Source organism: Erythrolamprus reginae, chromosome 6 (assembly GCF_031021105.1).
Source record: "Erythrolamprus reginae isolate rEryReg1 chromosome 6, rEryReg1.hap1, whole genome shotgun sequence".
Classification (NCBI taxonomy): Eukaryota; Metazoa; Chordata; class Lepidosauria; order Squamata; family Dipsadidae; genus Erythrolamprus; species Erythrolamprus reginae.
In genome coordinates this window covers 41158092-41181981 of record NC_091955.1, presented here as the reverse complement: position 1 = coordinate 41181981, position 23890 = coordinate 41158092, and the positions used below count along the sequence as shown (strand labels likewise).

General features: G+C 40.2%; 2 protein-coding genes and 1 long non-coding RNA gene across 9 annotated transcripts in view; 1 reads left to right on the top strand and 2 right to left on the bottom strand.

Annotated features, from left to right (window-relative positions):
• Positions 1-11591, bottom strand: part of MON2 (MON2 homolog, regulator of endosome-to-Golgi trafficking) — a 331402-nt gene extending 319811 nt beyond the window's left edge. Inside the window, exon 1 of the mRNA XM_070755596.1 lies at positions 11543-11591. The gene's annotated coding sequence lies outside the window, so the exon portion shown is untranslated. The remainder of the gene's footprint in view (positions 1-11542) is intronic.
• LOC139169446 (uncharacterized) lies at positions 9-11102 on the top strand. Its single transcript, XR_011559479.1, has 3 exons — positions 9-185; positions 4508-4773; positions 9588-11102. It is a non-coding gene; the product is annotated as an uncharacterized lncRNA (long non-coding RNA).
• USP15 (ubiquitin specific peptidase 15) overlaps positions 10539-23890 on the bottom strand; it is a 230599-nt gene continuing 217247 nt past the window's right edge. For all 7 annotated transcript variants that reach the window (XM_070755598.1, XM_070755600.1, XM_070755601.1 and 4 more), the window contains 4 exons: positions 19112-19261; positions 15000-15103; positions 14826-14914; positions 10539-12373 (listed from right to left, as the gene is read on the bottom strand). In XM_070755598.1, coding sequence (XP_070611699.1) covers positions 12188-12373; positions 14826-14914; positions 15000-15103; positions 19112-19261 — 529 coding nt within the window. In that variant the 3' untranslated portion in view covers positions 10539-12187. The remainder of the gene's footprint in view (positions 12374-14825; positions 14915-14999; positions 15104-19111; positions 19262-23890) is intronic.

Sequence of the window (23890 nt, the reverse complement as noted above, 5' to 3'; positions counted from 1 at the left end):
GATTGGTCCTTCAAAGCGGCCCTGGGAGTCGGGTGGATTCTATGGCATGGGAGTACCGTGGCTTTTCATTCCGCCGTACGCGGAGTGCCAATATCGGGGTTTAACTGGTGACAAGACTTCTTCCCGACACAGATGCAATATCCGATATTTTTTTCAGCTACAACATCGGCTTTGGATGGATGTGTGTATGTGTATCTGTGGTTCTAAGCACATTTTTTTAGTTTGCTCTGTTAAAGATAAGGTGGAAAAATATATCTTAATTGTAGTTCAGTAGGCTTCGCTTTTAGATACAGTACAGTATATATAAGATTGCCAGCTAACGAATAGGGTCAACAAACAATTGCTATTATTTACACTTTTGAAGTAGATTTCGACTTTCATTTAGTTAGATTTGTTTCTGCTAGCATTGTGGGCTTTGATCCCTTTTCTTATATTTATTTCCACCTATTTCATGCAGTATAATAATGTACAGTACTTCCATCATAGTTCTAATATAAACTTTTCTTTTTTGCATTACCTACGGGCAAAGGTCTAGTGGTCTATGGATGCTTTTCCTTGTTTATAATGGAAACTGCTTCAGGAGATTAATGTCAGTACAGTACAGTGTACAGTACAGTGATTCCTCGATTAGCACGGTCTCGATTAGTGCGAAACGCTACAACACGGTTTTTCACAAAATATTAATTACAAAATACTCCACGGTTTTTTTGCTATACCATGGTTTTTCCCACCCGATGACGTCATACGTCATCACCAAGAGTCACTTCTCTGTCTCTTTCTCTTTCTTTCCTGTCACTATGCTTCAATCATTTTCTCATTTCTCTTTTTTTCTCCCCTTTTTTCTATCATTTCTCTCTCTCTTCCTCTCTCACACTCTCTTCCTCCCTTCTCTCTCCCCCCCTCCACTTGCCCACGAGGAGAAAAAAAGCAACCTCTGCCGGGCAGCTCCCCTTGTGCCCCCGCTTTGTGCCTGCCTCTTTTGGGGATTTTTTTTTCTTTTCTTTTTTGCGCTGGCGGCGGGAGCTGTTGGGGAGGGCTCTGCCGGGAAGGCCTCTCAGCTGCAGAGCCGAATGGGGGCGGAGGCAACAGCGGAGCCCGGCGCTGGGGCCATGCGAGGCTGTTCATCCAGGGGGGCGTGGACTGGCAAGTCGCCCTCCTTTCTCTCTCTTTCTCTCTCTTATACCACACCGGTAACAGGGAGAGAAAGAGAGAGAGCGGAGGGCACCTTGCCGGTCCACGCCCCCCTAGATGAGCGGCTCCGCATGGCCCCAGCGCCGCCCAGGCAAAGGGGAAACCCCAAGATCGCTTGCCGCTTGCCGCTTGCCGTATTGCAGCGAAGGAGGCGAAGCAAGGCTCCAAGCTGCAATACGGCAAGCGGCAAGCGGCAAGCGATCTTGGGGTTTCCCCTTTGCCTGGGCGGCGGGAAGACCAAGGGAAGGTTCCTTCAGCCGCCCAACACCTGATCCACTCCGCAGCGCGGCAGCAGCGAGGAGCCGAAGATGGGGTTTCCCCTTTGCCTTTACCCCATCTTCGGCTCCTCGCTGCTTCCGCGCTGCGGAGCAGATCAGCTGTTGGGCGGCTGAAGGAACCTTCCCTTGGTCTTCCCCGCCGCCCACACGCAAACTCCACCATCTGCGCATGTGCGGCCATGAAAAAAATGGCGCGCATGCGTAGATGGTGTTTTTTACTTCCGCACCACTATAACGCGGAAATCGATTAGCGCGGGAGGTCTTGGAACGTAACCCCCGCGCTAATCGAGAGATCACTGTATATGAAAATGCAAACGTTGTACATTTTTAAAATTTATTGATTGATTTGATTTGATTTGTATGCCACCCCTCTCCGCAGAGTCGTTATCCTACATTATCCTACAACCTGTATTTAAACACCAAAACAATGTCTTCTTGGTGATACCAAAAGCTTTTCCTTGGCTGACTGTCCTGCATTCTGTTCCAACTTGTATACCTGCTTCCCTGCAGCAGTATTTCCTGTATGAAAATGTTTATTGTACTAGAGATTGTGTTACTTGTATTTTCTTGATAAATGTACAATATGTGCTAGAATCCCCTTTCTTCCTAAATGATCAGTCATGGAAATACAGTTACATTATCTTATTCTGCCAATTCCCTATGCAAGCTGGAACTCAGTACAAAACTTTAGAGGATTTTGCTAGTCTACTGCCGTTTATTTTAGAGCAGATATGAAAAAACTATGGCTCTCCAAATGTGGATTTTTAAGTTCCATCACTTTCAGTGTTGCTAGGAGTTATGATTGGAGTACAGCCTTGAGTCTTGTTAAGATACGTCATTGAGTGGAAAAATTAGGCAATTCACCTTTCATATTCAATTCAAAGCATTGCTCCATTAAAAATATCATGACATAGAAACATAGAAACATAGAAGTTTGACGGCAGAAAAAGACCTCATGGTCCATCTAGTCTGCCCTTATACTATTTTCTGTATTTTATCTTAGGATGGATATATGTTTATCCCAGGCATGTTTAAATTCAGTTACTGTGGATTTATCTACCACATCTGCTGGAAGTTTGTTCCAAGGATCTACTACTCTTTCAGTAAAATAATATTTTCTCATGTTGCTTTTGATCTTTCCCCCAACTAACTTCAGATTGTGTCCCCTTGTTCTTGTGTTCACTTTCCTATTAAAAACACTTCCCTCCTTGACCTTATTTAACCCTTTAATATATTTAAATGTTTCGATCATGTCCCCCCTTTTCCTTCTGTCCTCCAGACTATACAGATTGAGTTCATTAAGTCTTTCCTGATACGTTTTATGCTTAAGACCTTCCACCATTCTTGTAGCCCGTCTTTGGACCCGTTCAATTTTGTCAATATCTTTTTGTAGGTGAGGTCTCCAGAACTGAACACAGTATTCCAAATGTGGTCTCACCAGCATGACTTTAATAACAAGACAGTAAACCAGTCATAATTAAGCTTAGGTTTACGCACAAGATTACATTGTCTGTTTAATACATCTATTCACATGCTTAAAAGTCTTAGCTTCATAATTATCATATTCTGTCACATGAATCTTACATTATGTTGAGGTAAGAATGCAGGAAACTAAAGATAATGCTGGTGGGAATATATTATGTAGATTAATAGCTCGATTTTATTCGTACATAAGTGCTGTTTTGAAATGAATTGTGAGACTTTGTGATATTGCTATAATTAGTTTTAGTTATTGAAGTTATTTCCATTTGGGCTAAGCACTTTCCAAGTTAGGGAATAAGAAATAAGCTAAAGAAAGGCATAATAAAACATAACTAAAACAATCTCAATATCTCAATACTCCAGTGAGCAAAGTGCATATAAGGGCATCTTAGCGACCATGACGTATGACCAAAATTCTTGTCTCAATTGTCATAAATTGAGAACTACCTGACAAAACAACATCCAATCAACACGAAGCCATATTTCTTATTCATATGTTCTTTACTGTTTAAAATAAGATTATGATTTGTATATAAGATTTTTTTCTTGTAAGATGATTCATCTGTTCATACTTCCAGATTGAAAGCATATTTCCTTGAGATATGATTAAAGATTGCAGTTCCACTTGTGCTATTTGTATTTCATTCACATAGTTACATTAATTAAATTACTGTTACATAATACTTAGCTGAATATTACCAATAGCTTCATTATGTTTTAATAACTATGGTATTTAGGACATTTAACATTTAAATTATAGCTTGTATATTGCAATATACCGTATACAGTATATGTATAATTGCTATAAGTTGAAAAATTACTCAGTGGCATGTAATCTATATTCTGAGATTTATTTTTCTGAAAATCAATTGAAACTATTTTCTTCCATTATATACTGAAGTAATTTATTCAAATTACTATTGAGTCACTAATTAAAACTCTGTTCGGTTATTACTTATTTGCCATATCTGTGTATGATAAGAATCCATTATTCCATAATATTTAATGTGTTTTGTTAGTATTAAATTTCCTGTAATAATTGATATTAATCAGTCAAGGTTGTGCTGATATAGTATTGAACTGAAGACAAATTGATTTAGCAAACAAGTTTAGTGTTCTGTCTGGGCGGGTCAACAATCGGAAATAAAAGCCACACATGCTCCAAAGATGATTAAATCAAAAGTACATTGATTAAAACACATTCAGGCAAAAAAAAAAAAGTTAAATTAGATCATTCTGGCAGTGTTCCCCGCTGAATAACTCGGAGATAAGAACAGTCCAGGCTGGAGCCAAAGAGTCATTAAGATTCTTTTTTGAAGCGATTTTGGCAGTTTAACCGGACTTACAGTTCATTGAGGCTTGTCAGACCATGAGTATTGCATAGGTAAAAGTGCTGTGGAATCAGAAAATGCTCTCAATTCCAGTTTACACACGGCCATGATTTTTACAAACATTGTTCGCCACCTCCACTTATCCCCAGACTGTCCTGTATATAGTGACAAGGCGTGGCCAAATGTTCCCTAGAGCTACTAATGCCAAGAACTTATTCTTTTCAGATACTCTTGTCTGGACATAGATCTCCTCACTCTGGCGTCTAACATGGTTGGTCCTCTAATTCATCTTCTTCCTCTGACAGTCCATACCCTAACTGGAGGTGCTACAGTCTCTAGTTGATCCTCAGACTCCGCATCACTCTCACTCTCAGACTCATGTGACAAGAACACTGGCCTAAGATACCAATATGCATCCGTCTCCTGGTCCTCAAAATCTGGGACTAGCTGAGCTGCATGCGGCCCAGTCACAACATTTAGAAAAATGAAATGTAAGCAATTCTGCACTTCAAAATTTATTTGTCACAAAATAACAATTCTTAAAAAATTAAGAGTTTGAATTTCTTAAAGTTCGGTGTAAGGCTATGATTGGCATTAGAAAGACCAGTCTTTAATTCTATCCTGTTACAAAATCTCACTGGGTGGCTTTGGGCTAGGACGATTACGGTATATATTACCTGTGTTGAAACAATCTCTCTTTGAGTAATATAAAACAGTTTATTTTCACACTCAGTGACTTCTGATCTTACAGACTGTTCTGAAGAAAGTAAAGATAGTGGTTGCAGAAAAGGGTTGAGGGAGATGCCTGAGAAAAGCCTGCAGATATGACATCATTGCTACTGTGTTTCTCCAGAAAGGCTGGGTCTTATTTTCTTTTGACCTTCGAAAAAACAGCTACACCTTCTTTTTGGAGGGTTCTAATTATTGACTCACGTCATGGTGATGGCACCGATAGCTCCACCTAGCAGCAGCCCACTGCTGGCCCGCTTCTGGAAAGCCCTTTGCAGCTAATGTAATTCTAGATTGATCTAGAGCAGCGTTTCCCAACCAGTGTGCCGCGGCACACTAGTGTGCCGCGAGACACGGTCAGGTGTGCCGCGAAGCTCCTAGGGAAGCTCCAGCTGGGCGGGGCGCTGCCGGTGCCGACCTGGGGCTCCCACTCGCAGCTGTCCCCCGGCTCCTGCCTGATGCCGTGGTTTTTGGCGCTCTCCTGCTGGGCCCCAAAGAAGGAAGGCAGAAAGAAGGAGAGCTTCATTCTTCGCGCCTTTTTCCCGCCTTCCTTCTTTGGGGCCCAGCAGGAGAGCGCCAGAAACCGCGGCATCAGGCAGAAGCCGGGGGACAGCTGCTAGTGGGAGCCCCAGGTCAGAGGCACCAGCAGCGCCCCGCCCAGCTGGAGCTTCTCTGGTGTCGGCGGCAAGTGTCCTTTGGGGCCCGGCGGGAGGGCACTGGCGGTGGGAGTGGGGGGGGTGGCTGCAGCGGCCGCAGGCAGTCGCGAGGAGATGACGGCGGCGACAGGGAGCTCCAGGCGGCGGCGACAGGGAGCTCTCTCTTTCTCTCTCTCTCTCAGCTGACTGCAAGCGGGAGCCGTGACGGTGGCGGTTGGACGTGCTGCTGGACGCCGTACATGCTGGCGCTTCGGGCCTGGCATATACGGCGTCCAGCAGCACGTCCAGCTGCCACCGTCAGGGCTCCCGCTTGCAGTCAGCTGAAAGAGAGAGAGAAAGAAAGAGAGACATATAAGAGAGGCAGAGAGAGAAAGAGAGACATAGCAAGAGAGGCAGAGAAAGAGAGACAGCGAGAAAGAGAGACAGCAAGAGAGGCAGAAAGAGAGACAGAGTGAGAAAGAGGCAGAAAGAGAGGCAGAGAAAGAGAGAGAGAAAGAGAGACAGCAAGAGACAGAAAGAGACAGCAAGAGAGGCAGAGAGAAAAAGAAAGAGAGACATAGCAAGAGAGAAAGAGAGACTTAGCAAGAGAGGCAGAGAGAGAGAGAAAGAGAAAGAAAGACATAGCAAGAGAGACAGAGAAAGAGAAAGACAGAGAAAGAAAGAGAGATAGCAAGAGAGGCAAAGATAAAGACATATAGCAAGAGACAGTGAAAGAGAGAGAGAGAGCAAGAAAGAGAGAAAAAAGCAAGAAAGAGATAGCAAGAGAGAGAGAGAGACCAAGGGAGAGAGAAAGACATAGAGGAAGGGAAGGAGGGAGAGAGAAAGAGAGCAAAAAAGAGAGGAAGAAAGAAAGAAAGAGGGATGGAGAGAGAGAAAGAAGGGAAGGAAGGAAAAGAGAGAAAGAGGGAGAAATAGAGCGAAAGGGATGAAGAGAGAGGTTTTTTTGTCCAAACTTTTCTTTAGCCTGCTCCCCCCCCCCGCTCCCCCCACCCACCCCTTTCAATGTTCCCCAGGATTTTGAAAATATGAATAATGTGCCGCGGCTCAAAAAAGGTTGGGAAACACTGATCTAGACCTTTCTGGCAGGCGTCTGAAGGCAAAACGGAGGCCAGGGCGATGTGTGCGAGTGGTGGTAAGCGGCCACAGAAGGCAAGGCAGTGGTTGGGGTGTGCGAGGCCTGGTAAGTAGGGCAGCTGCACTCCCAACCCCACCCAAGCTTATTTTTTACCTATGTGTATCGCCCCACCCCCTGCACCCCGGGGTGGACAGGGCCTTAATTAGAGTTAATTTTGTGGGTAGGATCGCACATGTTCAAAAACATGATGGTACTCAACACATTTTTACATGAAAAATTTGTCCCAATACTCATCATTTGCTTTTTACTCAATCCACAAACTAGAACTTGTTGGTGTCAGCAGCTTTGACTCACTATATTATTTATGAAAAAAATTGTTTGGTATTCATTGTGTTTAGTACTCATGTCTCTCAGAACCAATTAAGGATGAGTGCTGAGGTATCACTGTATATGTATTCCTATCAGATTTCTTTTTAAAGGACTGTTCAAAGACAAGGCAGGGGCCATGCACATATCTGGGAATGGAAGTGCTATTCCAGGTAGCAGAGACTGCAAGCAGGGGTAGGTTCTAACTTACCTTGCTGCAAGTTTGCTTCCTCCCATGCCAGGTGGCCGTGCCTTGTGTGTGTGTGTGTGTGTGTGTGTGTGTATGAAGTGCATGCATGTGCAATGCCAAAAATTCCATTTTAAAAAAGCTGAAAACAAGATGGTGGGTACATGCACAGTGCCAGAATCAGCCATTTTTAATAATAATAATTATTATTATTATTATTATTTTTATTTTTTTAAAAAGAGAGAGATGGTGGTGACCATAGACTGGCACCAACAGAACCAGTTCTGTGATATCACTGTGATGTCACCAGAAGTTTGCTACCAGTTCTATAGAACTGGTGCGAACCAGAAAGAATCCATCTGACTGCAACTGAGAAAACCTATTTCTTGCATCTTATCAGATGACTGACTGGCTGATCAATCGATTTGATATGTATAATTTTTTTCCAATTGTAAAGGTGGGCAGAAACTATGGACACCATCCTTTAGACAGTCACTCTGTCATGGATGCATTTATATCTGGCAACCAACCCTTGAATTTCAATCAGAAGCTAATTGACAGCCAGTACAAGTCATGAATCAGAAGCATTACATGAATGTAGCCAGTACTGCTCATGGTGCTGTATATGGGCACTGCAGCTTCAAAATAGTCTTTAAGGACAGCCCCATATAGACTTCACTACAGTTATCCACAAATGCAGTGATCCAGGTATGAGTGACCTCCTGGTCCTGGAATGGGTGCAACTGATGTACAAGATTTTCCTGCCCACAATTTTCACCTGCTTGTTGTAGCAGGATTGCAGGTAACAGAAAATTCACAAATTTGTATCAGTCCTAAATATTTATTTATTTTATTTAAGAATTGCAAGTTGGCTGTCCTGGAAATGTAACGAAAGTTGGGGGGGGGGACTTTCACTTGGGATAGGGACAAAGCATTGTCCGGTGCCAAAATTTAAACTGTTTCCGTTCCATTCTCAGGCAAGCCTCTAGATTGATGGATGGATGGATAGATAGATAGACAGATGATAGATAGAGGATGGATGGATGGATAAATTGCCCATTGCCAGCCCAGAGCACCCCGAAAACACGCTCGATGGGGGGGGGGCAACAGCTCCGGGAAAGACAGGGAAGCCCCCCGCCCATCCACACACATACCACTCGAGGGAAACACGAAACTGCATGAGTCAGGGACGGGAGGCAGCTTCTGAGAAGGTTGAAAAGACGGGAGGAAGAAAGAAAAAAACCCTCAGCCGTTCTCTTGTCCTTGGGCAAAGCCGCTGGGCACGTCCAAGGGGCAGCGGAGCCCAGCAGCCCTATCTCGAGGCTCTTGAGGAGAGGCACTGCCCCAGCCCGGAGAAAAAGGTGGCCGTGGCGCCTCTGGGGACAAATTTGGCGGCAGGGCGGGAGGAGAGGGGAGGGGCTGGCTTGGTTCTTGACCTCCTCCTCCGTCCCACCCAAGCCTGGGGCAGACTTATCTGCTACCCCGGAGTAAGAGGCCAAGGCGAAGCACAGGAGCCAGGTAGCTTCGTGTGTCATTGCAAAGGAGAGGCTGCCAGCCTCTCTCTCTCTCTCTGTCACACACACACACACATTCTCCCTCTCTTTCCCTTCCTCTCCTTCTCTTCATTTCTTTTTTCCCTCTCCATCTTTCTCTTGCCCTCCTCCTCTATGTGTGTATTACTCTCTCTCCCTCCTTCCTCTCCTCTCCCCGTCCCGTCCTCTCTGTCTCCCTCTCTCTTTCCCTCCCTCTTCACTTTGGCTGACAACAGTCGATGTTGGCAGTCCGGAGGCGAGGAATCACGGCGGGGGCGGCAAGCAAATGGGAAATCCCTGTGGTGGCAGTTACAAGGCAGGGGAATCCCTGTGGCAGTAAGAGCACATGTGCAGTAAGAGCCCGCGCACCTGGGCTCGGGTTTGTAAGGTGAAAATACTTCTTAAGAAGAGGCGAACAAATCTTAAACACAGGGTTCATACCTCAAAAAGTTTGTATGAAGAGGTGTTCGTAAGAAGTGGTACCACTGTACTTTGGTACCTTACATTTCAGGGACTGTGGCCACAAACACTATCTTCCTGTCAGCATTGACTGAAGCAGATTAAAAAAGAATCATAAAACACAGCATTCTCATTGCTAATCCCTCTTGAAGATACCACAATAGTATCCAAAGCTTTTGAGAGATCCAGGAAACAGCATCCCTCCCATGGTTTTGTTGGAAGTCATCAAGTGTGACCAGTATCCCAATAGTCTGACCCAATCTGAAACTTGCATGATACATTATCCATATCTTTTCTCCAGAATCCACTAAAGGTACAGCTTGATCACAACATTTCTGACGTTGGATCCAGAATTGACTTGAGAAGGGGCACACTACCACCTTCAAGGCAGGCAAACTACCATTTGGATCAACTGCCTATCATTCCCCAGGTGGTCTTCACTAATCAGGAGGACAGAGGTTAAGTAAAGTGGTTGGGCTTACAGTCCTGGGAACTCTGTCTACTTTCTTAACAGTTAAAAGAGTCCACATTATAGGTTGAATATTTTAATATCAGTTGAGTCAAGTATTTTAGCTTAGTCCACAGTTTTTATGTTTTCACTAAAAACAAGTGTTCTAAATTAATTGTGGTTTAATTTAGCATAGCAAGATTATATATTGCCTTGATTTATATATCACACTAATACATGATATGGTTTGGTTTTTGGTCTTATGCCAAACCCACTTAATATGCAAACATAGCTACAGTTTTAACAACCGTAGTTAAGCAAACCACGTCTAAGCAGGCTGTGAACCTAGTTATTACACATGAACATATACTATGTATATATAATTTTCTAAATCAGCTGCTTAGAAAGTAAAAGTGTAAATTATATAATTGTCCAACCAATTTTATAAAGCAACGGATTGTGTAAAAGATGTCAAATAAAAGAGTGGTGAGGCACTTCTGAGATGTGGACAAGTCAAATGTCAGTATTATGCATATTGTTGATAGTATTTTAATCAGTTCAGAAGAATTTAGTTCGGTGGAAGTATGAGTAGAATTGTCCCAGGTTTCACTCATTCATTCCATTGTACAGTTCAAAAAAAAGTATTTTTTTCAGAACATTGATTTTTAAGATGGATGAAAATTTGGCTGTGGCCAATATTTGTATTTGATTCAATGATGGCATATTCACTACTAAATGAAGTGTATTATTTCTACAACCACAGACCAATTATCAAAGATTTGAAAACAAATCAAGAAAACTAAATAAGGCGTTGAATAGCTTTATTGAATTTTTTTATAAATAAAACATGCGCATTTCAAATGTAAACCCAAGTGAACTCAAGTGCAGACAATTTTCAACCTCTGTCATGCAGGAGGCTAGCTTACATTGAAAAAAAGCAGCTTTAAAATACCAGGATTAAACACCAGCTTTTAATATCAAAGTATAAAGCAAAGCCATGTCCACAAACCTAATTTTATCCTGGTCAAATGCAATTTTAAACTTTTAAATGCTAACATAAATAAATAATTTACCAAAATGTGCACTCACAGAGTGAACTTTATTTACAATACACAATTTATAACCTATTGTATTTAGTTCAAGTGAAGATCATACTTTTTGCTGTAACAATGGTGGGACCTTAGGTAGTAGATATGTGAAGTGTGCCTCCACACTTAAGAGAATATCTATCAAAGACAGTATTGTATATGAATCAACAATACTTTTCTTCAACTATCAAAGGGAAAGCGGCAAACAAAAACATTTCAAACGGTCACATTTATTTTTGGCATCCCATACTCCTTCAACACAATGAAAACCCAATTCAAGGTATGTATACTTTATCTACTTATTGTACAGGTTCTGACTCTTGAACATGCAAATGCCAATTCTTCTATATTAAGTAAAGTTACCTTTTGAGATAAAATGTAAGGCTATGGTGAATCCACCAAGAACGCACATGAAAAATTAGCAGACCTACCTTTGAAACAATTGCCCATTAACAAATTTGAAGGCAAGTTATATGGAAAAGTCATCTAAGCTTGATGCACAGTCATTACTATGAATACAGTATACTACTAAAAATTGGAACCTATTACACTGTATGTAGTTTGTAACTGTCAAACTACTAAAAATTGGGAGGGAGAGGGACTTACAGCACAGTCAAAATTTTTGGACTGACACCAGATTAAAGTTACGCACATCTTATAAACAAGGTAACAGGGATTATGTTTACAAAGTAGATCCAACAAGCAATGAGGGATACTTACATTTAATTGAAAAATTCAATTCCTTAATGCAGCATGAAATCCAGAACTGTTCCACAGCAGCAGTAAAATGAACATAATATTCTGGAAGATTATTTTTATTACAAAAGGTTAAAACACCTTTTCCAAGTCATTTTATCATGATTAAATTTCTTTTTAATCAACATTTGAGAGACACACTTGAAAATCTGATATTCCAAGAATGTTGCTGCATTGAGTTGAATATACTACTCAATGATTTTGATACTGGTCTAAGGACATATCCATTGAAAAATGGAGGTTTTGCAGTAATATTCTTGGGGTATTGAAACAAAAAAAACCCCAAATCCACAAATTGTCAATATTAATTTGCATCCAAAACAAAGAAATTATAATTCATCGAGATTGCAGCAAAAATTGTAAAGGGATTTATTTTGATTTCCTATATAGCTTGTAAGTACAAGATTGCAAAGATATTAGAGACAAATTCTAAATTTTTCATTGTGTTTCACTTCAGGTACTGCACAAGTTAAAATGTAACAAGGATTTACATTCTGTCATCTGAAATTTCCCATCTCAGATTTTATTTTTAATTTTGTGGATAATTTCATTTTTTAAATCACGACTCCCATCAGGAAGTTCTTCTCTGTATGGCTTCTAGTTCTTCGATTAATTAGTGTGCATACAATTTTCATTCTCTATATCATTGTCATTCTCATTACTGTCTTCATCACTCTCTAATGGAATGCCTGTAGCAGCAGAAGCACCTTGTTTAGTTTCCCGATCAAGAGGGAAAAAACCAGTTCCACTGATTGTGTCTTGTCTCTGATAGAAGAGCACATAAGCTGCTTTGGACTGTAAAACAAGAGGAAAATGTTAATTGTCAAAGTTACTCTCCATTTTAATTACTTAATTTTCAATTTTATTATAGTAAATTATATTCAAGTTAAGGACAATACAATTCATTCTATTACTTTCATACATATGATAAATAACTAAGCCATAACTTTGGCAATAGTTGCACTGATATTGCATTTAATTCTTAGAGCTTTAGTATGGTCAGATGTTTGCACATGATAATACATGCAAAAGTAGCCCATCACAAGGCATAAATTAAAACTGACCATGACAGCGATGAATTTAAAAAAATATTAGGAAGTATATAAGGAAAACAGGATTAAAATGAAATGTAATAGTTTGTTCAGCTACTGCCAGGTTTAATATTTTCTGTTCAAACAAACAGCACTCCTTATAAAGATTATATATTTTCTATACATAAAGTATATTGGAAATTTTTATATGACTGTCAATAAAGTTTATCTATGCAAAACAGTGTTGACTCACATTCAATATGCTACCCAATCAATCAAATTTGATCACATAGAAGTGTCCAGAGGCTGCATGACAACATACCTCATTTTCATGAGGATTTCACGGCCTCCAAAAATTACACAAGAATAGGGCATGCTATCAGGAATAGTGACTATGTGTTGGTTAATATTGGTATGTCACCCAATATATTGTGGCATATCATGTTTGGCATGGAACCTGTATGCTGCATTTCTTTCTGAAATAACTCATAATAATAATATATAATATATAACATATAATACTGATTTTGGATAAAAAACATTTATCAACTACAGGTGAAACGTGAAAAATTGGAATACTGTATTGTGGAAAAGTTCATTTATTTCAGTAATGCAACTTAAAAGGTGCAACCAATATATGAGAGATTCATTACATGCAAAGCAAGATAGTTCAAGCCATGATTTGTATAATTATGATGATTTTGGGGTACAGCTCACAAAAACCCCAAATCCACAATCTCAGAAAATTAGATCATAGAACAATATTGGATCTCTGAAAAGTATAAGCATGCATATATACTCCATACTTCATTTGGGCCCCTATTGTAGCAATTACTGTCTCAATGTGGCATGACATGGAAGGTATCAGCTTGTCAGCTCTTCTGCATTGTTTGGTCTCATGCCTTTCATCTTTCTCTTGGCAATCTATGGGGTTCAGGTCAGGCAAGTTTGCTGGCCAATCAAGCACAGTAATCACATGGTCATTGAACCGGGTTTTGGTGCTTTTGGCAGTGTGGGCATATGGAAAATGAAGTCAGTATCCCCATAAAGCTTGTCTGCGGGAGGAAGCATGAAGTGCTCCAAAATCTCCTGGTAGATGGCTGCATAGATCCTGAACTTAATGAAGCACAGTGGACCAACACCAGCAGATGACATGGCTCCCCAAATCAACACAGACTGGAAACTTCACACTGGACTTCAAGCATCTTGTAGTGTGTGCCTCTTCATTCTTCCTCCATACTCTGGGTCCTTGGTTTCTAAATGAGATGCAAAAGTTGCTCTCATCAGAAAAGAATATGACCATGTCCAGGATCCGTCTGTGTGTGGTGGCTCTTGATGCAATGACTCCTTCAATCCATTTCTTGTGAAAGTCCCAAACACTTTTGAATGGCCTTTTCCTGACAATCCTCTCCAGACTGCGATCATCCCTGCTGCTTGTGCACCTTTTTCTTCCATACTTTTCCCTTTCACATAACTTTCTATTAATGTGCTTTGAAACAGCACTTTGGAAACATCCAATTTCATTTGCAATTACATTTTGAAGCTTTCCCTCCTTATAGAGGGTGTCAATGATGGTTTCCTGCACAACTGTCAGGTTGGCAGTCTTTCCCATTGTGATTCCTACTGAAACGGACCATTTAAATGCTCAGGATCCCTTTACTGTTGTATTTGTGTTTTGGTTCAATTAGCTGATTAGAATGGGACACTTTGAGCCTGGAATATTGCACCTTTTCACAATATTCTAATTTTCTGAGATTGTGGATTTGTGGTTTTCATAAACTGTACCCCATAATCATCACAATTATGAAAAATCACAACTTGAATTATCTTGTTTTGCATGTAATGACTCTACCTCATATATTAGTTTCACCTTTTAGGTTGCATTACTGAAATGAATAAACTTTTCCACAATACTCTAATTTTTCAAGTTTTACCTGTAAAGGTATAAAGTATTTTTAGTGATATGCACAAGATAAGGAGTACGGGTGCTCTCATTTTCTGGATGAATTTGACAAGATTCACTTACAGCATTTATTAATCATCCTTTGGGTTTACATTTCCAGGTTGGCTGCATAAACCATAATACAATGCATAAAGTTTTATATTATTGTAATGTGTTTTATAGCATATTACTTTTAATAGATTATATAAGCAAGTCAGTCTTGGATTTTGTTTCTGTGCAATAATGCTATCTTTTTCTGGAAACTGATACTTGCCACAATTTGTTCTTCGGATGCAGTAGACACACTGCTATCATCAAAGTAGTACCATTTCCCATCATCTTTATTTTTTGCAAAAGCAGTATCTAAAACAAGAAAAATCATTTTACTCAAAATGCTAGTAACGGTCATAATAAAGTTAAAGTCATACATATAAAATACATTACTTACAATGCCCTCCTCCCATGCCTCCATAGTGATTTGACACTGCAATCAAATTATATCGACAAGGTCCAGCATTTGGATTAATTAAGAATTCGGACATATCCAAATCACTATTTTAAAGAAAAGATCAAATGAGATTAGTTTTCAAAAATGGAATATTAGTAATTATGACTTTCTTCAATAAAGTCAGTGAAAGCCTTGTTTTAGATTCTAATGTAAAGCAATAAATGAATCACACTAAAAATCTAGAATGATTTTGTAAAAAACTACAATAATTCATCAACAGATAGGGTTTCTAAAATAATTTAGTATGTCATATTTATCTTGTAAAAGGTGATATAAAAATGTAGTTCACTTAGTGACAAACGATCTCATAACATATGTAAACATAATACTTGTACAAGAACATATACATTTGCTTTGTATTTCTTGAAGGAAACAGAATATAAATGTATTAAATAAAGTGATTATTTGGCTTTGATATGTATACAGTGGGGGGGGGAGTATTTAGTCAGACACCAATTGTGCAAGTTCTCTCACTTAAAAAGATGAGAGAGGCCTGTAATTGACACCATAGGTAGACCTCAATTGTGAGTGACAACATGAGAAAACACATCCAGAAAATCACATTGTCTCTTTTTTAATGAATTTATTTGCAAATTATGGTGGGAAATAAGTATTTGGTCAATAACAAAAGTTCATCTCCATATTTTGTTATATATCCTTTGTTGGCAATGACAGAGGTCAAATGTTTTCTGTAAGTCCTCACAAGGTTGGCACACACTGTTGCTAGTATGTTAGCCCATTCCTCCATGCAGATCTCCTCTAGAGCAGTGATGTTTTGGGGCTGTCGCTGGGCAACATGGACTTTCAACTCCCTCCAACGATTTTCTATAAGGTTGAGATCTGGAGACTGGCTAGGCCACTCCAGGAGCTTAAAATGCTTCTTAGGAAACCCTTACGAAATCACTCCTTCATTGCCCTGGCGGATCATTGTCATGCTAAAAGATCTAGACACATTTCATCTTCAGTGACCTTGCTAATGGGAGGTTTGTACTCAAAATCTCACGATACATGGCCCCACTCATTCTTTCATGTACACTGATCAGTTGTCCTGGTCCCCTTGCAGAGAAACAGCCCCAAAGCATGATGTTGCCACCCTCATGCTTCACAACAGGTATGATGTTCTTTGGATGCAACTCTGCATTCTTTCTTCTCCAAACATGATGAGTTGTGTTTCTACCAAACAGTTCTACTTTGATTCCATCTGACCACATGACATTCTCCCAATACTCTTCTGGATCATCCAAATGCTCTCTAGCAAACTTCAGACGGACCCGGATATGTACTGGCTTAAGCAGGATCTGAGTCCTTGGCGGCGTAGTGTGTTATTGATGTAGCCTTTGTTATGTTGGTTCCAGCTCTCTGCAGGTCATTTACTAGGTCCCCCTGTGTGGTTCTGGGATTTTTGCTCACCGTTCTTGTGATCTTTTTGACAACCAAGGGGTGAGATCTTACATGGAGCCACAGATCGAGGGAGATTATTAGTAGTTTTATATGTCTTCCATTTTCTAATTATTGCTCCCACAGTTGATTTCTTCACACCAAGCTGCTTGCCTATTGCAGATTTAGTCTTCCCAGCCTGGTGCAGGGCTACAATTCTGTTTCTGGTGTCCTTCTACAGCTCTTTGGTCTTCACCATAGTGGAGTTTGGAGTGTGTCTGTTTGAAGTTGTGAACAGGTGTCTTTTATACTGATAACAAGTTCAAACAGGCGCCATTACTACAGGTAATGAGCGGAGGACAGAGGAGCCTCATGTTGTCTCATAGTTGAGGTCTACCTATGATGTCAATTACAGGCCTCTCTCATCTTTTTAAGTGGGAGAACTTGCACAATTGGTATCTGACTAACTCCTCCCCCCCCCAGTGTATGTGTATGTGTGTGAATTCATCATTCATTCATTCATTCTGTCAGCTATTTCTTTTTTTAATTTTTTTTTAATTTTTAAAAAGACAAACAAAGACATACAACACTAAACATTTAAGGAGCTACCATTGCTCCACTTGTCGTAGAAGTCTATCTAATACAAAAATATAAAAAATCCTAACTGTGATCAGATCTAAGCAGAAATACCACACATGTAAGTTACATTCTTGTTAAATTCAACTCTATATTTTTAATATTAAACTTATTAATTAGATTTCTTTATATTTAAAAATATTCTATACTTATACAAAAAGAGAAGAAAAAGAGAAAAAAGAAAGTTTATTACTAATACTATTTACCAATTCATTCTATATTATAATTAATTATTAATACCATTTTTTAAATTCCACCAATCATATACTTTGTCCCATATTTTATAATATTCTGTTTCAGTTTGATTATTTAAGCGTTTAGTCATCATATCTAGTTCTGCACATTCTATAATTTTTTTAAATACTTCAGTATCTTTTGGTATTGTTTTTTCTTTCCATTTCTGTGCAAATACAATTCGGGCCGCAGCCAATATATGTATTATTAAATAATAAGTTTCTTTTTTATATTTTGTATTTGAAATATCCAATAAAAAGAGTTCAGGAGATTTTTTAATCTTCTCCTTTGTTATTTCATTTATCCAGTTCTCTACTTTGTTCCAAAATACTTTTGTCTCAGAACATGTCCACCACGCATGGTAATATGTACCAATTTCTTTTTTACATTTCCAACAAATAGGCGATACAGAGAGAAACATTTTAGAAATTCTATATGGTGGAAGGTGCCATCTGTAGAACATCTTGATTTGATTTTCTTTAAAGGAAATTGATTTTGTTATTTTCCAATTATACATCCATATTTTTTCCCATGTATCTAAATCTATCTCTTTGCCTAAATTTTTGCACCAACTGATCATATTGTCTTTCAATATCCAACCTATCGTCCTGTAATTTATTAAGTATTTATACACATTTCCAATTGTTTTTGAATGATTTTGAAATAATAATTTACTCAATACATTATTTTCTTTTTTAAAAATATAAGTCTTTACATCTGTTTGATATCTGGAACTAATCTGCATATATTGCCACCAATCTAAGTCAATACCTAAATCATATAGTTCTTGTTTTGTTCTTAATTTAAATTGATCATCTAACAAATCCCTATATTTCCACATCTTACTTTTTTCCTTAAGGTTCGGGTGTGTAATAGCTTCAATAGGTGATACCCATTCCGGCATTACTAAAAATGTTTTTTCTTTATTTCATTCCATACCTCTATCAATGCTTTCCTAATAATATTATTTCTAAAATAAGAATGTCAGCTATTTCTATGCTGTTTAAATAACTCATAATTCATAGGCATCTTCAAATTTTATTCAAAAGCATTTTTCTTTCCGGTAAGAAAGGTTTCTTACTCTGATCTACCTCATAAAGCTGACACGTAATGGGAAATAAATGAATAATTCTATACAGATTTATGGAGGATAAAAGTTTGTCTACGTATGGAATTACATGGGGTGATTACTTAATATAGAGAAATATAATCACATTTAATTAAAACAGTGGAGAGCAAGCAGTTTTTTGGATGAAAAAGGCAACATAATACTATTCAAATTAAACTGTACTAATTTTGTGTACATAATAAATGAACTTATACTACATAAACTATGTTTCAGAAAATCAAAAATACTCTCCAGGATATCAATATAACATACCCAATGGCCTATGCCTTATCTCCTTCTTATTTTAATTTTTTAAAAAATCCGATACATAGGTTCTTTTTCAGGCAACTATAATCTAAAATATTTAAATGTAACAATTAAATTTTCATAATAGTTACATCACTACATTATTTATATTCATCAGAATAATAAATATTGCATAGTATTATACAGGTGTGGGCTTTCGCAGCTGGCATCAGTGAAATAGTGATGAGCATTTGGGTTAAGTGGCCATGATCAGGACAAAAGAAAATAAAGCCATGGCCATTCAGCCTAAAAGCTCATCCCTGATTCATTATCTAATATTATAAATACCTAGTATATATTCTTGCAAAAATGTAGAATAAATGTTTGTAAATGTATACCATGGATATCAACAGTAAACACAAAAGCTATCTATTATTGATATGGTTCTCACTTTATTGGGAAGTCAACCAATGTATCCAATTTATCTCTCATGTATCTGCTATAAGAAAAACGTTTTAGATGCACCACCAGTACCGGCGGTAATGACCACAAATCTAGTTTCTTGGTAGCTTGCTGATGTTCTTTACAGTTTGGGCAATACCTAGAGAGACCAAAAAATCTTGTTAAAGACTTATTATACAATTAAGTAAAGTATGCGGCAAGAAAAATATGAAGATAAAAATTTAAAAATTATGCTTACTTTATTAAATGCCTGTTACAAATTTTTCAGTTTCCCCTGAAATCTGTGGATATACTATCAGTCCTATTATGCACTTGAACTTTTATTGTTCAAATACAGATCCCCTTTTTCCTTCTAATCTTTAAGTTTTATCTACAAAAAAGGGGGACACAGGGGCTTGGGCAAGAGATGAAGGAGGGAGGGATCTGTCCACTAGCTTAACATGAGGTGCTTTCCATCTGCAATCCAGATGTGAGTGGGATAGCTGGCGGGAATAAGAAGGGCAAAGACTAGGTTGCTTATGTGAGGAGAAATGAAGGAATTACCTAAGATACAGGTACAGAATGCTAGTCAGAAGTGCCAGATCTTGGGTTGTGTGTATCTGTCAAAGTTTGTGATTTTGCTTTCCAAAGATATATCTGGTATTATATGTTTTAAAACTTGTTTCTTTGTCATCTTTGCTGTCCAAGGAATGTGTCTCAGAGTCTTCTCCAATATCATAGCTCGTAAGTCGATTTTCCTCTTGTCTAGTTTTTTCATAGTCTTATTCTGGCAACAGTAGTAAAAGAGCAGTGTGCACTACCGATAGCCCTCAACTTATGTTCACAATTTGAACCAGAATGTTGGGGATTCATTAAGCAAGATATCACATGACCGGTTCAGTCAATGAATACTGTCCCTGCACTCTTGATTTGTTAAGCAATCTCATGGGTTGTTAAGTAAATAAAGTCCCAGTGTAGGAATGCCTCAGGAGTGTGAGGGAGACTGCCAGAGGCTGTGCGCAAGTTATGGGGAGCTGCAATTATTATTATTATTATTATTATTATTATTATTATTATTATTATTATTATTATTAATTAGATTTGTATGCCGCCCCTCTCCGTAGACTCAGGGCGGCTCACAACAGTGATAAAAACAATACATAATGACAAATCTAATAATTAGAATCTAAAATAACAATAGTACATTTTAAAAGTGTAAAAAGCAAGGAACCCCAATATAAAAAACATACATACAGTCATATCATGCATAAAAACTACATAGGCAGAGGGAAATGTCTCAGTTCCCCCACACTTGATGACAGAGGTGGGTTTTAAGGAATTTATGAAAAGCAAGGAGGGTGGGGGCAGTTCCAATCTCTGGAGGGAGCTGATTCCAGAGGGTCGGAACTGCCACAGAGAAGGCTCTTCCCCTGGGTCCCACCAGATGACATTGTTTAGTCGACAGGACCCGGAGAAGACCAACTCTGTGGGATCTAAATGGCCGCTGGGATTCGTGCGGCAGAAGGCGGTCTCGCATTTCTGGTGAAATCTGTTTAGGAAGTGACTGGCCATAAAACGATTCAGTGGCTCTCCTCGAATAACAAGAATGTGTCAACAGGAAAAGAACTGTGTGATCAAAAGACACAATTTACATTCCCATGGGTAAACAGGACGAAGACTGCGATAAAAAGACCTTGCTTTGTGGTAAAGAGGATATAGCCGTATTAACAACAAAGGGGCCCAGGAAATTGGCCATGAGAGACATTTGTTCAGTAGAAACTAGTTACGTGCCATATGTAGATAGGAAGGACTCGGAAGTTGTGTCATATCTTAGAGTTACGTTATTGGATGTTTGTATATCACTTGACATGTACGTATAATCATTCCCAATTTGCATATTCCGCCAATAAAAGGATGTGCACAGCTCAATACTGTGTCATTTCACCTGGAGAGAAATGTGTCCAAGTTTTCTTTCTAGGATTCGCGTTCGTGAGTGACCCCCCATGGCTGGGGTTGCTCTAAGTCCCTCTGAAGACTTCGTTCCCCTCAGGGACTTTGCAGCATCCTCAATAAACCTCTGTCCCGGGCCCGCCAGAGATCATCCATCAACGCGACCAAAGCAGTTTCCGTGCTGTAACCAGGCCTGAAACCTGACTGTTGAGGACCTAGATAATCGGCTTCTTCCAAGGACCACTGGAGCTGGAGCGCCACCACCTTCTCGACAACCTTCCCCATAAAGGGAAGGTTGGAGACTGGATGATAGTTATTAAGTACAGCTGGGTCCAGGGAAGGTTTCTTGAGGAGGTGACGTACAAGTGCTTCCTTATAAGGAGCCGGAAAGGACCCCCTCCCCAAGGAAGCATTGACAATCTCCTGGACCCAGCTCCGTGTCACCTCCCTGCTGGCCGAAACCAGCCAGGAGGAACACGGATCCAGTAAGCAGGTGGCGGAACTCACAGCTCCAGTGGCCTTGCAATGTTATGTTCCCCCCCCCCGCAGGAAAGCAGGGGGGGAAGCCAGTTATTCCTAGAATAGCCCTAGGCTGACCCAACAGTGCAGCAAAAGGGATATCACATGACCACAAGGTATCACATTACCTGTTCAGTCAATGAATACTGTCCCTGCATTCTTGATTACAGTTTGTTACCCCTGCGTCAGGGGTAGGCAAAGGTGGCTCTTCTATGACTTATGGACTTCAACTCCCAGGATTCCTATGCCAAATATGCTAGCTCAGGAATTCTGGGAGTTGAAGTCCACATGTCAAAGAAGAGCCAACTTTGATTACCCCTGCCCTGGTGAGTGCCAAATGCTCAAGAAACTTCCAGAGCATGGCATGAAGCAGTGCCTCTCCTATGAAGGACAAAACCCTGGACTCTGCTGTAAGAGTCATGAATCTGGAGTTGCCTAGCCAACCTGCGGGGGGGAGGGGGTCCATGGAGGCACAGCCCGAGGTCACGGGAAGAAGGCGACATTTGAACATGGTAACGGCCTATGTCAGACACTCTAGTCTTTGCACTCTTAGCACTTTATATCTCAAATATTATTACTTGAACTCCACCAGCGTTGGACTATTATGTACTTTCTACTCTAGTACTTTGTCATTCCTCCTTATTAAAGGAGGGAGGATGCCTTTGGTAGAAGGGAGAGGGGCAATATATATATAAGTTTTAAGTTAATATATTTGGGGTATAGTAATTGTATTAATTAATTCATAGTAATTTTTCAATTTAGTTTAATTAAGGAAGAAAGGTGTGTGAGTGAGATGGATGGATAGGGTGGATGCTAGTATAATATTAATATACATATTTATTACTGTATTTTTTAAGTTGATTAATTAATTCAAATTTATTAATTAATGAGACGGTTTTTAATTTAGATAAATGGATATGACTGGAAGTGTGAATGTTTGAACTGTATGGGATGAGTGAAATGTATAGGATGAATGGAAGGGCCAGCTTACCTGGTGACCTGAGGACAGGAGGAGTGGGGTAGCCAATCTCTGGAGACAGTACAGGCCACTCTCGGGGAAGAAGGGACCATTGCTTGAAAGTGGTTCATTGCTCTGGCCCCACAGACTCGACCTGGATTACTGGTGACAAATGAAACCCACACCCTGGGCTCAGGCTGTTGCTGCTTAATGCCAGGTCTGCTATAAATAAAGCTCCCCTCATCCAGGTTTTACTCCTAGAGGAGGAGGCAGACCTGGCATGTGTGACTGAGACCTGGCTAGGCCCAGAGGGAGGAGTTCCTCTCTCGGAAATGTGCCCAGACAGGTTTCAGGTGTGGCACCAGCTGCAACCCCAGGCAAGGGGGGGGGGGAGTGGCAATTATAGCCAAGAAGACCTTGAAGCTGCGTAGGCTCACTGCTGCTGAGATTGCGGGTTGTGAGTCCCTTCTTATGAGGCTGGACCTAGGGGTACAGGTGGACTTGTTGCTCATGTACCTGCCTCACAGCTGCCTGTCAACAGCACTGCCTGCGCTGCTCGAGGAGGTAGACAGGCTGGCGGTGGAGTCCCCTAGATCTATTGTCTTGAGGGATTTTAATCTGCCGTCGCTCGGTGAATCCTCTGGGTTAGTGCAGGAGTTCATGGCCACCATGGCACTGACCCAAGTAGTTCAGGGTCCGACCCATGAGAGGGGGCGCACTTTCAACATGGTTTTCCTCTCACAGTTGAGTAATGATCTGATACTAAGGGGCTTAGAAACATTGCCTTTGTCATGGTCAGATTATTTCCTATTGTGGCTTGATTTTAAGGCTCCAATCCTTCCCCGCAGGGAGGTGGAACTTATTAGGAGGTTCCGCCCCAGACGCCTGATGGATCCAGAAGGCTTTCAAAGGGCACTTGGGGTTTTGCCGGATTCACTTGTACACAGTTCAGCAGAATCTCTTGCTGCAGCCTGGAATATGGCTGTGACAGAGGCTCTAGTCTGAGTTGCGCCTTCGCGTCCTCTCTCTGGCAACAGACCCTGGAGGTCTCCTCGGTTTAGCGAGGAGCTCCGGGGAAGCGTTGGAACACTCATATTAAGATTTACAAACTGGCGATCAGGTCAACAAGACGTGCTTACAATGTAGGCCTAATTGCATCTGTGGAATCCTGCCCGGCCTCCCTGTTTAGGGTGACTCGCTCCCTTCTTAACCAGGGAGGAGGTGGGGAGCCCTTGCAAGATAGTGCGAGGCCTTTAATAAGTTTTTCACAGATAAAATCACTCAGATCTGAACTGATCTTGACTCCAATTGGAGTACAGAGTCGACTGACAATGAGTCAACCGAGGTGACAGGGGCATGTCT